This window comes from Eucalyptus grandis, chromosome 3, assembly GCF_016545825.1.
Source record: "Eucalyptus grandis isolate ANBG69807.140 chromosome 3, ASM1654582v1, whole genome shotgun sequence".
Lineage (NCBI taxonomy): Eukaryota > Viridiplantae > Streptophyta > Magnoliopsida > Myrtales > Myrtaceae > Eucalyptus > Eucalyptus grandis.
Window position 1 is genome coordinate 28,224,932 of NC_052614.1, and position 14,466 is coordinate 28,239,397.

At 34.7% G+C, this 14,466-nt stretch overlaps 2 protein-coding genes across 2 annotated transcripts in view; one reads left to right on the forward strand and one right to left on the reverse strand.

Annotated features, from left to right (window-relative positions):
• The window catches only part of LOC104436853 (BRAP2 RING ZnF UBP domain-containing protein 1-like), a 66,436-nt gene that overhangs the window by 37,947 nt on the left and 14,023 nt on the right, over positions 1-14,466 (forward strand). The gene's annotated exons all lie outside the window — the stretch shown is intronic.
• On the reverse strand, positions 426-2,716 carry LOC108958301 (disease resistance protein RPV1). Its single transcript, XM_039310272.1, has 3 exons — positions 2,431-2,716; positions 1,484-2,145; positions 426-1,376 (listed from the first exon to the last, which is right to left on the reverse strand). Exons 2-3 carry the CDS (start codon positions 2,110-2,112, stop codon positions 449-451), a joined length of 1,557 nt encoding a protein of 518 aa, XP_039166206.1. The 5' UTR covers positions 2,113-2,145; positions 2,431-2,716; the 3' UTR covers positions 426-448.

The following is a 14,466-nucleotide window of genomic DNA, read 5'->3' on the forward strand; positions in this document are numbered from 1 at the left end:
TAATTTTTTAGTTGCATTGAAGTTACAAAGGAGATTGTCCTCATCACAATACTATGAGATAGAGGTACATATAATTCATCAACAACCAAGAAATCGGTCCTCAATTATGTTCAAGAGTCAAGGCAAAAACAACAATGAAGCAATTAACCAGAAGAGCTCTTTTGCTAGTAGAAGTGGCAAGTTTTAGGGACTCCAGATTGACAATAATTTTTATCTCAAAACATAAAAGAGAAGATGGGCTCACATTCACTAATTGAGAGAAGTAGATAAAATCTTACCTTGCTATTGTAAATCACATCTGCAGCTTCCTTAGTATTCCATAATCTACTACGCTTTTGAGGTTTCCCTTGATTTTCTAGGCGAACAATTTCCCTTCCAAGATCTCTCAACTAATCATGCATCATTAGAGTGCCTTCTTCTTCATCAATTTTAATTAGGGACATAAGACTCAATACTTCAATCCCCTTCTTCGGAAAAAAATCACACGCATCCCACATATGAGTCGGACTTTTTTATGTGTTCCAATAAAGACACATGCTATATCCAAAAAAATCTGTTGCTCCTCATACTCTAATGCATCGTAACTTATCCTCAACGTCTGTTGCACTTTCTTATCAGGCACTTGCTTTAATTTCTTTAATGTATCTTCCCATACTTCTTTTTTTTGTCCACATAAAAATGAACCTATAATTTCAAGAGCTAAGGGTAGCCCTCCAGTAGTAGATACAACATCACTAGAGATAACCTCATAATCACTCCGAGGAGAATCCTTTCGAAATGCATGTCTACTAAATAAAATCAATGATTTATCCAAAGGCAACTCGTTGAGTGGGTACATGTGGTTTGCCCTAGCCTTGTCAAGAATACTCTTGTTTCTAGTTGTTATGATGACTATACTTCCTGCTTTAAACCAACTATGGTCTCCAAACAAAGCATTCAAGTGAGCAATATCATCCATGTCATCAAGAAGAACGAGAATTTTCTTACTTGTAAATCGAGATTTGATGACACCGATTCCCTCGTCAACATTAGACACATCAAACGATTTTCTTATCATGTCAGAAATGAGCTGCTTTTGTAGGCATTCAATGCCCTTACGTTCAGATGTCTCTCGAATATTTGCCACAAAGCTACGATCCTCAAAACAACTAGAGAGTTTGTTGTATAATACCTTTGCAAGAGTTGTCTTACCAATGCCGCCCATTCCATAAATTCCAATAATCCATGTTCCATTGAATGTATCATCTATCTTGCTCATGATATGTTCAGCTGGATCATCAATTCCCACCAATAGTTCAGGAACATTTAGCTGAAAAAGTCTTTTCAACTCGCTCATAACTTTTCCGACAACAATTTTAACCAATGCCCCTTCATGCCTATCAAATAACAACGAATTTCAATTTAGAATGGTAACAGTTATATTATTTTTCAAAAAAGATTTGGTTAAAAGAAGTCAACAATGTTTTGGTGGAGAATAGTGTACCCGTTTTCAACTCTTTCCGATTCCCATCCTTTTAAGCAACTAACTTCCTTAAGCGCTTGTTCCCATTCCTCTGCAACAATTTTGCCCAATTTCTTTTTATATGCATTGATAGCACCTCTTAATCTACCACTAGGATTTCGCAATTGTGAGGGTTCCACTTTGTAAAATATGGGCAAAACTATTTGCCCTTCATTTCTCTTACACTTCAACATATGAGCCAGCTCATGAAGGCACCATTTACTGGAAGCGTAGTCCTCTGAGATAATTGGGATGGAGATCTTAGATTGTGTAATACTGCGGAGAAGTTCCGGTCCAATCTCCTCACCAACACGGAGCTCATTGTCGTCTCTGAACACATGAACTCTTGCATCAACAAGACTGGTATAGAGATAATCAGTGAAGCCTTTACGAGTATCCTTCCCTCTAAAGCTCAAGAACACTTCGTAATCATTTCCTTCTGTCTTTTTAGTTCCGCCTTCATAATCACCTACAAGTGGAGAGGACCATGAGGAAGAAGCCCCGGAATTCGGATCTTCTGAATGAGTGGGTTCATTTCTTTCCATCTCGAGAGAATTGGAGGAGCATAGCCTACAAAGGCAATAAAAGAGCTCGAGGAAGACGCCCCACATATCGAATCTTTTAGGCTCCGCCTTCGTAATCACCTACAAAGGCAGTAAAAGAGATTGATGGAGTAGAGCCTCAAAGGAAAGCAAGAAACAGAGATGAGAATATACGGAATCCCACACTTGGGAATTGCTGAAATCTCTGTCAGGGCTCATTTCGTAACTAAATTCAAACAAAAATGAAGTCTAATTGACCAAAAAGGAGATTAATCGAGCTGAGTCTTGAGAAAAAAGGTAGATTTCACAATCCAAATCTCGAAATGCAGAAATGTGTCTAAGAACTCAAATCGAAGCTCGTCAAAGGAAAATGGAGCAATCGATTACCTGAGAAGTGTTGAAACAACACAATCCACCCACTGCCGTGATCTCTGCCAGTTCTCAGTCTTCGACCTAGGATTAACTACACTCAACACTCTCTCCCGCGTTTGCTCGAACGATGCTGAGTTATTGCCGTCCAACCGTCCCAGACCCTTTTATCCACGAAAACAGAGCAGGACATTTGCTTCGTGGGTTCTGGCTAAGTTGTCTCTTCAAGCGGACCCACGGCGCTCCTCCTCTCCACTTTGCTTGACAGCTACGAGCGTCAGCTGCTCAGAAACCGAAGCCCACCTGTGGCCCCCGCCTCGCATCTCGAGGATATCTTCGGCCACTCCGAATGTACCGAATTGCCCCCGCCGGCTCACGTGGCGCACGTTTCGAGCAATTTCCCGTGTTCTCCCCGACCGAGGCGACTTGGGGGTTGGGCTTTCGAGCGATTTCTTTTGGCTTTCGAAAAAGGAGATGGGGACCGTGCAACAACTTTTCGACAGCGCTAACTGAGGCGGCTCCATTCTTGGCCTTTTTCTCTAATTACTAATGAGGTATATTACCTTTTTCAAAATAAAAGAAAATTTTGTTGTGCCGAGGTTGCACTTAAAAATATAATTGATGTTTTACATTTAAAAAAATTAAATATGTACATTCTTTAAGTTAAATTACAAACATAATTGTATAATTATCTATATCTGCATATTTTGAATCTTTTAAATAATTTTTGCTAAGCAAAAGTTTGACCATGAGAGGTGCAAGGGAATAGAAAGTAAAAATTAGTATATGGAGACTAAGAATGCGATATGTGTTGGTTCCTCATATTTGTAAGCATAAACTCTTTCGTATTTGGAGACTTGTGTCTTGCCCAATATTTTGCATTAATGGAGAATTTGTTGATATGTGGATTAACGTACTTGATCTATGCTTCATCATCAAGAAAAAGATAGAAATCAAACCAAATAAGTTGTTAAGATCTAAAATATATTTAGCATTGTACGCTGATGGCTAAAAGTAAATGATTGCATTGGTAATTTCAAGTCAAACCTTATGTGTTATAACTCAATTTTCAACTTGACTCAACTTGTTTTTTTTTTTGGCCAATGCTGAACTTAATCATATGTGAGAAATAAGCTGCGAGTACATGCTTGTTTAGATAAAACTGGAAAATAATCAATGAAATTTTTTAGTACTGAATTTCAGACCATTTTTAAGTACTTAAAATGAAAGAAAATGTTGTTTGATAGTAACCACGGGGTCAATTCTATAAAAAAAAAAAAGCACGAACTTTAGGTGTTATCTCAAATCTGGCCCGAACTTTATTTTGTCTAAAAAAAAGACAAACTTTGGGGTTGTCCCAAATCACTCGAACTTTATTTTATCTATAAAAAAAAGACGAACTTTGTAAAGGTTGCTCCAAATTTGGCCCAAACTTTATTTGAGACAAAATAAATTAATTCTATTACAAATAAGCTTCACATCTCTATTTAACTACAAGATGCACACGTTTAATATCTCGCTTTAAGGCAATGTAATCTTATGCTTTCAACACAGCTTATGACATTACAAACAGTTTGCCAATTGTTAATTGATCTAATGGCCCTAGCTATGTGCCTCGTCCCCTGGAACTAAAGCTGTTGAATTATTTTTCCCATGAGAATTATCTATAAAGTTTACCTCATTAGAAGACAAACTTAAATTTAATACTTCCTTTAAACACTCAAATGCAGCATTGTTTTGTTGTGTTAGATATTATTGCTGACGTGGAAATGCCATGTCGAATAACTGTGGAATGAGGGTTAATGGATGGCCAGATTTAGGACACAAATAAAAATTTGTGCATTTTTTTAGACAAAATAAATTTCGGGCTAGATTTGGGATAATACTTAAAATTCGTGCTTTTTAGACAAAATAAAGTTCGGGCCAAATTTGAGATAACACCTAAAGTTCGTGTTTTTTTTTTAAATAAAATAAAGTTCGGGTGAGATTTGGGACAACATTTAAAGTTCGTGTTTTTTTATGAAATTAACTTGTACTTGCGGCATTACACGGTAGGTTTGGGAACCTAGAGGTGCGTGGGGCCATTCTATGCAAGTGCTTTTTGACTTGATTTGTTTTTTTAACTATTCATAAAAATAAAAAAAAAGAAAAACTAACCAGCAAGACTCCCATGCTGCCAGTACTAACAGACATGAGTCAATCACAAAAACATATTATAACATTTAGGACACTTTGTTTAGATATTCTAGTAAGGACAATTTATTATTTTCAATCCAAAATCTACTCTCTTTTTTATCTTTCAAAGGAGATTTATCTAAAAGGGCACATAATGCTGAGTTACCATCCAACGACCCAAGTCGCATGCTGTGGACAGGATATTTATTACACACCAGCATTGTGCAAAGGTACTTGTGCCTTTTCACTTGGCTCGCTTTTTTTTTTTTTTATGAATAAAGAAATAGCATCGAAAAGCAACAATCAATTCCGATTGTGTAGATTGCGAGAATGCTCTCTCTCTCTGCGTAGGATGGATGTGCCATTCAACTAACCAAGTCACGTGCTATGGATAGGATAATTATTGCACACCAGCATCATGCGAAGGTACGTGTGCTTTTTGACTTGACTTGCTTTTTTTTTTTTTTTTTTGTGAATAAAGAAATAGAACCGAGAAGCAACAATCAATTCCGATTGTGTAGATTGCGATAATGCTCTCTCTCTCTCTCTCTCTCTAGGATGGATGCGCAGGATCACTGTCCGATCCGACTTAAAATCATGAAGATCCCTTACTTGCGCATGTTAGTGCCTAACGATCATGGCATGCATATTGACGAATAGTTATGAAGAGGAGACCCATTTTATCAGAAGATCATAAGACGACCACCAAATTCATGTGTGTAGAGTCACTTCATTATTGTTTAAAGTCAATTGAAGATTCGATACAAACATTATACCAAATATTGGAATCGAATGAGACCCTATATCTCAATGGATATTAGATTATCAAGAAAATTAAAAAAAAAAAAAACAATTTGATGGTACATATGGGCATGTTTGTTTGTTCTTGCTTGGGCAAGTTGGGCGATCATGACGATTGCATAATTAAAAACTATTTGAGTTATCGCCTTACGTTAGATCCATTTCTATGCAAATTTTAAATAATCCAAATATCCTGGTTGGCATCCTGCCATAACATGTGAACAATGAAATCCATAGATTTTGAAACTCCTACCAAGTGTCTAAGCTTTGATCGAAATTTGAGATTCTTCACGCTTGACTTGACTCCTAAGTAGACTTTGTTTTTGTTAACATTTTTAATGTACCACCTCAAAGTACAAATGGTAAAAACGGAAAAAGAGACATGGTAATATAGTTGACATTGTAGTTCCCAAAGACAACAGTTTACCAATTGCATGTATCCTTATGTAAGAAATAAATAAGTATATGCACGAAATAAAGGTTAAATAGCAATGATAAAACAAATTAAAGTTTTGGGAAAGAAAATGAAATGCAATTCCTTTTTCACATCGTAAAGTGGATATCTTTTTTAAGTTAAAATCTTGAAAAACCCTAAATTGATACATATATGACAAATTTACCCTAAACTAATTTTTTGACTACTAAAAATCCCGAATTGGTACGTTTATAACAAATTTATCCAAAGTGATCACAAAAAATTTCAAATCGGTACACTTATGACAAATTTACCCAACCGCCACAAACCCCAAACTGGTATATTTGTGACATATATATATAAAATTAATAACACAAAAAATACAAAAATGGTATAACTGTGATAAACAAATAAACTAGTAAACTAGTTTATTGTAATGTGTCATTTAACTTAATAATTTGACAGTAAAATTTAACGGAAATTAATATAAGGTAAATTTATCACATGTATATCAGTTTGAGATAAATTTTTCAAAGGTTTTGTATTCAAAAAATTAGTTTTAAGTAAATTTATCATAGATATATCAATTTGGGATTTTTCGTAGTATTAATCCTCTTTTTTCTTACCGTGCTTTTAGTAATTAGTGGGCGTGCTCGATGGATAATTCCCTCTATATGCTCATGAATGCTCCCCCACCGCTGTGACTTCCACTAATTGTTAGCATTTTACTTGAGCTGCCTTGCCTTTACTATCAATAAGATAAAATAGGAAAGAACACCAAGGAGCAATCATTACCCGCGTAATTTCCACTACGTCAGATGGTGTCGGGCACCATCCTCTGCTTCTTGACTTGACTTACTTTTTCTGCTAATAAAGGAAATAGAAATGAAAACCAGCGATTAATTCCCCACCATCTAATTTCCACAACGCAATCAATGCACGCGTAATTTCCACAGCTGTTTGCAGAAGGTGCATGGAACCATGCAATTCTTGTGCTTCTTCACTTGACTTTGCTTTTTTTCCCAATTAATAAAAGAAATAAAAAAGAAAACTAACCAGCATAGCAATGCTCCCATGCCTCTGGTGCTAATATACACGAGTCAATCACAAAAACATTACTCGTTACATTATTATTTCCACGGCATTATGTGGAAGGTGCATATTCTCTGCCAACTAATTTTAATAAAGAAAAAAAAAGTAGATTGCGGTAGCGTTTAATTATGATGATATGCATGTTGGCATATAATTTTGAGGAAGAGACCTAATTTTATCACAAAATCATAATACGACCATCAAATTTGTGTATAGAGCTACCTCATTACTACTGTTTAATGTCCATTGAACATTAGATGTGGAAATTTTACTAAAGACAGGAATCGGTTGAAACTCTATGTTCCAGTTCGAATGGAGCAACGAGCATATTAGCACATTTAATCCAATAACAATTGTGAAGAATCTACAATTTATGGATATTTGATTATTGAGACAATTAAAAATGGAGTGATAGTAAATATGGGAAAATTTGTTTGTACTTGCTTGGGCAAGTTGGACAATTATGACATATTGTTAGCACAATTAATAACTAATTGATTTACTATATTATGTTAAATCCATTTCACGATGTAAACAAGATGATTTTGATCAACCTTTCTTTTTCCTTTTCACAAACTCACAAAACTTTGTAGTTGGCCCCACCCGAGTTCGTGGAATCTCAAATTCATATTTGGGAATACATGTTAATGCCCAAACATCTCTTTAAAAACCTTAATTAATCCGAACTTTGCGATTGACATCCTACAACAATATGCGAACAATGAAATCCATGGACCTGAAGCTTCGAGCAAGTGCAAGTGATGCTTCAATGGAAATTTGAGATCTAGCTGACTTGACTGGACTTGCATTTTCTATCAATAACAAAATATAGAAAAGAGAATTAATGAGCACTACTCGTTATAGGTCTCTATCATTAGTGTTGGGATAGTATGAACTAACTATACAACAATATCACGACCAAACCAATCACACTATTAAAATATATTACCATAACCAAATGATGTTTAATACACAACCTCAATTTACAAACGAAATTTAAAAAAAAAAAAAAACATAATAAGACTTTATGATATGATGGACATTGTAGTTTATGAGGACAACATGGTATCGGTTATGTGTTTCGTTATGAAAAAAATAAACAAGATGATAGATATAATAATAATTACACTGTGAAAGATAAAACAAAATATATTTTAAGGAAGAATATGGAAGGTAACTTTTTCGCATTGTAGAGCGCATTTTTTTTTCCTAACGATGCTTCTAATAATTGATGGGCATTGTGATGGTTGAATCCCTCCCCAAGGAAAAGAAAATTTTGAAATCCTACATATCTAGGAGGAGAAAAGTTTGTAAGTTATTTAAGGCGCATTTGGTAACGCTTTTATTCCCAATAACAATTTCGATTAGAAATTATTCTTTTTTATTTTGTTCTCGGGAATCATTTCTAAGCCGTTTGGTAATTGTTCAAAATTTCAATTCCTCAATAAATTGCATTTGGCACCATCCTTAAAAGTTCTACTTCAAATCATTTTTTTTTTAAATTAATTTTTTATTTTTTTTTTTTTTTTTTTTCTTTTTTTTTTCTCATCTTCTTCTTCTTCAAGGTGGTCGGTCGCCGGCCTTAGGATGACCGACGACCGGCTAGACGAGGGTCGGCGACCTCATCGGAGCATCGCTGGCCCTTGGCGAGGCCGTGCCTTGTCAGCTGAGCCTCTCCGACAACTAGGTGAGGTTCGGTTGAGCTCGCTTGGTTGCTAGCGGGGCTTGACCTTGTAGTGGCTTGGCGAGGTTGAGTCCCGCTCGCCAAGGCGAGCACAAATTGACCTCTAAATCTAGGCAAAGTTGAGCCTCGCTGGTGGCTGGGGGAGGCCTCGACGAGGCCCGCCTGGCCACTAACGAGCTCATGGGACCTCACCTTGGCTTAACGAGCCTCCGACGAGCTCGCCAATTGATCGCCAGCAACGGTGGTCAGTGGACGGCGGCGGACAGCAACGGTAGCAATAGCAGCAGTTGACGAAGAAGAAAGAGGGAAGATTAACAAGAAAAAAAAAAGAAAAAAAGAGAAAATAGGTGCTTGATTCTAGAATTGTTCCTGGAAACAAAGAATCAATTTTTTTTTTACTTCTCGATTCTGTTTCAAAACTACTTCCTCGAAAAAAAAATTTTGTTTTTAGGAACAAAATTTTACCAAATGAATTTATGTTCTAAATCTATTCCGGGACAAAAGAACATAAATTATCACTATTTGACAAGTTGCCAAATAGACCTTTAAGTTGTCTAGACAAATGATAAATATTGGTTTAGACTCTTTTGAGGATCAAGAAGTGTAGCAAGAAAGGATGAGGTCCTGGATTTTTACTTGCTTGGGAGGCAAAATACCTAGAGGAAATGAATGAAGCTTCCATTATTTGAATGAATAATGGAAATCGAAAGGGTTTCTCGTTATCTGAAAATATATGTGAATGAGTTAGTAATTTATTTAAATAAATAAAAAATATTAATGAAAGAAAAAGGAAAATTCCAATGCACCTCATCATCAAAGCTATAAGCCGTTAAGCAAATTATCACCATTAAATGCTATCACAATCTATTTTCTTTTTTTTTATTTATTAAAATTAGTTGGTGGAGAATACGCACCTTCCGCATAATGCCATGGAAATAATAATCGGACGAGTGAAGGAGCACAGGAGCATTGCTATGCTGGTTAGTTTTCTTTTCGTTCTTATTAACAGAAAAGTGCAAAGTCAAGTCAAGAAGCACCAGCACAGGAGTGGTTCCACGCGCCTTCTGCGAGCTGCTGTGGAAATTACGCGTGCATTGATTGCCCTGTGGAAATTAGATGGTGGAGAATTGATTGTTGGTTTTCATTTCTATTTCCTTTATTAGTAGAAAAAGCAAGTTAAGCAGAGGATAGTCCCCAGTACCTTCTGCAAAGTGTAGTGGAAATTACGTGGGCAATGATTGCCCTTCGGTTTTCTTTTCTATTTCTCTTATCGATAGAAAAGGCAAGACAAGACAAGTCAAAGTCTTGCTCGCTTTGGAAAAAAAAGTATAAAAAAATTATCATTGATAATTGAAATATTTTTACTAATTAATTATTTCAAATGATATAATTTTATGAATATAATTCAAATGATAATGCAATTGGGTCCTTAATGTGAGTAAAAATATTTTAATTGCATAAGATTAAGGAATGTCAAACTGAGAGTGCAACAAAAATTAAAAAAGATGAATGAAAAAACAAAAGATAAATTCTCTCCAAACAGATCTAGGGTATCTATATGGCAATTTAGGATGCGTTTGACAACTTGTCAAATAATAATAATTTATATTCTTTTATTTTTTAGAGTAGATTTGTAACATGGATTTCTTTGGTAAAATTTTTATTCCTATGAATAAATTTTTATTTTTATTTTTGTTCTGGAAGTAGATTTGGAAAAGAATCAAGAAGTTAAAAAAAAAAGTTGATTTTTTGTTTCGAGAATAATTCCAAAATTAAGCTAATCCATTTTTTTTTTTTTATCTTTTTCTCTTCTTTCTTCTTGTTCTTCTTCCTTCTCTCTTTTTCTTCAACCGCCACTATAGGAGGCTCGTCCAGCCACTGGCATGGCGGGCCTCACCTAGCCATCGGCGAGGCTCAGCCGATGATGCATGATCTCGCCGAGGGTCGGCGACACTCTAGTGAGGTCCTTGGTTATCCCAAGGCGGGCAATTGGCAACCATTGAAGAAGAAGAAAAGAAATAAAAGAAAAGAAAAATTAAGAAAAATTATTAAAATTATTAAAAATTAAAAGAAAATTACTTGGATTATGAATTTTCATAAAGGGACCAAACGCAATTCTATTCCAAGAATAAAAATTTTGAACAATTATCAACCAACTTAAAATACTTAAAAATTGTTTATGGGAACAAAAAAAATCATTTGTAATAAAAATTGTTCTCGAAAAACAGAATGGTTACTTAAATGTGCCCTTAGCATTTTTTTTGTAGTATTTCCCCCATTCTTTAATCATGATTGATCTTGGGCAAGGATTTCTAGGCTCAACTTGCCCATTGATCTTCTACTATTTGAAATTAGATCATGCAAAGTGTTGATGAGGTCAGTGATGGATTTTCACTCACATTAAGGTAAAGACAAATTAGCACCTTATTAGAAAAAAAAAGTTTGCATATTTGAAGACCACAACCTTTGAAATGCACCTACATTATATATTAGGATATTGGATTCCTATGCATCCCATGAGAACGAAAGACATGATTTGTCAACAACCTAAACACGCCACAAAACAAGAAAATATTATAAATGAATTTCGAGCCTTATCTTGTGATATATGTATCTCTCGTTTCATTGGGTGTTCAAGATTCCATCCTTATCTTTGGTCCATCTTACACGGCTCACTCTAGTCCACCAGTTTGTCTAGCTCATATCAAAGTGAGTAGATTTTTTTGAGTTTCTTTGATAACTACAGGTGATATGGCAACTTCGAGGAATTAACGTTTGGCCCTTCATGGAGCACCTTAATAACTAATAACATCAGTCGGATGTTTCTTTGGAGCTTTTAGTGTGCATTTGCTCCACAAAAAAAAGAATTCAAAACATAGTTTTTAAAAATAATCATTTATATTACTTATTAAAATTAATAAAAAAATTGTCGTCCATGAAAATATTTAAATATAAATTATCATCGATAATTCAAATATTTTTAATTTATTAATTTTTTAAAATAATTAATTAATAAACGAAAATATTTTATTGTGTCATTTAAAATATTTTCTTAAAAATATATTACTTATATTATTTAAAATAATTATTTAATAAAAACAAATTTTTATTTTGAATGATAATTTATATTTAAATATTTCATTTATTCATAGCGGGGAAGACTTTGCCTTGCATTGCCTTGCTTTTTCTATCAACAAGAGAAATGGAAAAGAAAACCAAAGGACAAGCATTGCCCGCATAATTTCCGCAGCATTTCAAAGAAGGTGCCAGGGACCATCCTATACTTCTTACTTGCTTTTTCCACTAATAAAGAAATAGAAATGAAAACCAACGATCAATTCTCACCGACTAATTTCCACGGGGCAATCAATGCACGCGTAATTTCCACAGCAATTTGTAGGAGCCTGGAGGTGCGTGGAACCATCCTACGCTGGTGCTTCTTGACTTGACTTTGCTTTTATTCTCTCTCTCTCTCTTTTTTTTTCTTTTTCTGTTAATAAGAGAAATGGTAAAGAAAACCCACCAGCATAGCAATGCTCCCATGCTCCCGGTGCTAATATAAACGAGTCAATCACACAAACATCACTCATTGGTTTATTATTTCCGCGGCATTATGCAGAATGTGCCTATTCTCCTCCAACTAATTTTAACAAATAAATAAAAAAGTAGATTGCGATAGCATTTAATGATGATGATATGTCTGTTGGCATATAGTTTTGAAGAAGAGACCTATTTTATTAGAAAATCAAAAGACAACCATCAAATTTATATAAAGAGCCACCTTGTTACTACTGTTTAATATCCATTGAAGATTAGATGTGAAATTTTACTAAAGACAGGAATCAGGTGAGACTCTATATCCCACGTCGAATGGAGTTACAAGCATATTAGCACATTTAATATAGTAACAATTTTGGAGAATGTACAGTGTATGGATATTAGATTATCAACACAATTAAAAAAATTAATAGTAAAAACGGGAAGATTTGTTTGTCCTTGTTTGGGCAAGTTGGATGATTATGCCGATTTTGTTTGAACAATCAATAACTAATAGAGTTACTAAATTATGTTAAATCCATCTCATGATAAACGAGATGATTCTGGTCAACCATTCTTTTTCCCTTTTCATGGACTCGCAAAATACTGTAGTTGGCCCCTACTGAGTGGGTGGAATCTCAGGCCCATATTTTGGATTACATGTTAATGGTATACCACGTCTGCACAAACCTTAAATAATCCGAATGTTGCGATTGACATCCCACGACAACATGCAAACAATGAAATCCATAGATCTTAAGCTTCAAGCAAGTGCATGGAGAAGTGCATTTGATTGAAATTTGAGATCCAACACACTTGATTGGACTTGCATTTTTAATCAATAATAAAATATAGAAAAGAAAATTAACGAGCAATACTTGTTATAGATCTCTGTCATTAGTGATTGGATACTATGAACTGACTATACTACAATGTCATGACCTTGACCAATTACACTGTCATAAATATATTATCTTAACCAAATGGTTGCTGTTTGTTTCTTAAGTAGGATAAATTTTTTAAAGATGTTTAATACACTACCTCAAACAAAATAAGACATGTTAATGTGGTGGATACTGTAGTTCATGGGGACGGCAGTGTACTGGTTACACGTTTTGTTATGAAAGAAATAAACAAGAAAATGCATGTAATAATGATGATTACATAGTGAAAGGTAAAACAAAATATATTTTAGGAAGAATATTGGATGCGATTTTTTCGTAGATTTGATCGCCCATACAATCAAACCTTGGTTCCCAAAAATGGAGGGCTTTTGCTATGGAAAGAAACTTGCCTTTGAAGATGATTGCCAATCAATCAAAATATCTTACTAGAATTGAGTCTTCTACTTAGATAATCTTTGAGATAGACAATCAATATTTCCTTAAAAGGCAACCATACCAAATCACAAGTTGTTAAAAATGAGATAAAATGTCTCAAATAATAATCTTGTAAATCAAGACAAGAGTTTCGTGCCTACACTTAACTTTTGTAGGACTCTACTGATATCCAATCCGTTGCCTTGTTAATATCCAGCCTTTGCCTTGCTGACATCAATACAGTTCACTTGCTGATATCCACGCAGTTTACTTGCTAATATCCACGCAGATAAAAACTCTTTATTCTTTATTAGACAATTGAAGAATCCTTTCAGCGTGGATATTAACTGACACACTTTTTTTTTTTTTACGATTACCAAGAACGATATAAATATGGATAGTTTTGTTAACATATATTTATGTGGAGGTTTTGTCAACACTTTAAAATGGTTATGACATTTCTTTGATAATTTGGAATAGGTAATGGTGTGGCTTCTTGGACTTATTGTTGTTTTTTCTTATACTCGAAAATATTTGTAGGGTCTCATCATGGTTATTTGATCTAATGGTCTTGTCTCCCGTGTCAAATTTAGTGCGAGTCAAAGGGTGATCATAATAGCATCGGCGAATCATAAAATACCGAGTTTATGTGTTAAACTCAAGTACTCACTGCTTACACTGGTTATCATAATGAAGTCAAAATGCTGATCTTTGACCTCAAACTTCTCCTGGCTGTTAGATAAAGATGGTGCATGGTCATTTTTCACATTTCAAGCGATATTCTACTAATTGTGATAATACTCTGTCCATGTGAATTTGTAGCACAAAAGTACGTTTGAACTCGAATATATATCAAAAGATGAAAAGTGCCCTGTAAGATATTCATTGATGGACATGTGCTTACTAGCCTTTGCTTGATTCGTCAATCTTTATGTTTAAAATAAGTCAATATGATATTCTCCCATGCTGGTGATGTGCCAAGGGTCTTCCTTTGATTTTATTGCAAGGTTCAATTACATTGCTAAAGATTT

Bases quoted from the DNA above. Each gene is read 5' to 3' on its own strand.
- LOC108958301 (XM_039310272.1), bottom strand. From the start codon at position 2,112: ATGTGGGGCGTCTTCCTCGAGCTCTTTTATTGCCTTTGTAGGCTATGC. The intron at 1,377-1,483 runs GTACACTATTCT...GTTATTTGATAG, and splicing joins TCGGAAAGAGTTGAAAACGG to GCATGAAGGGGCATTGGTTA.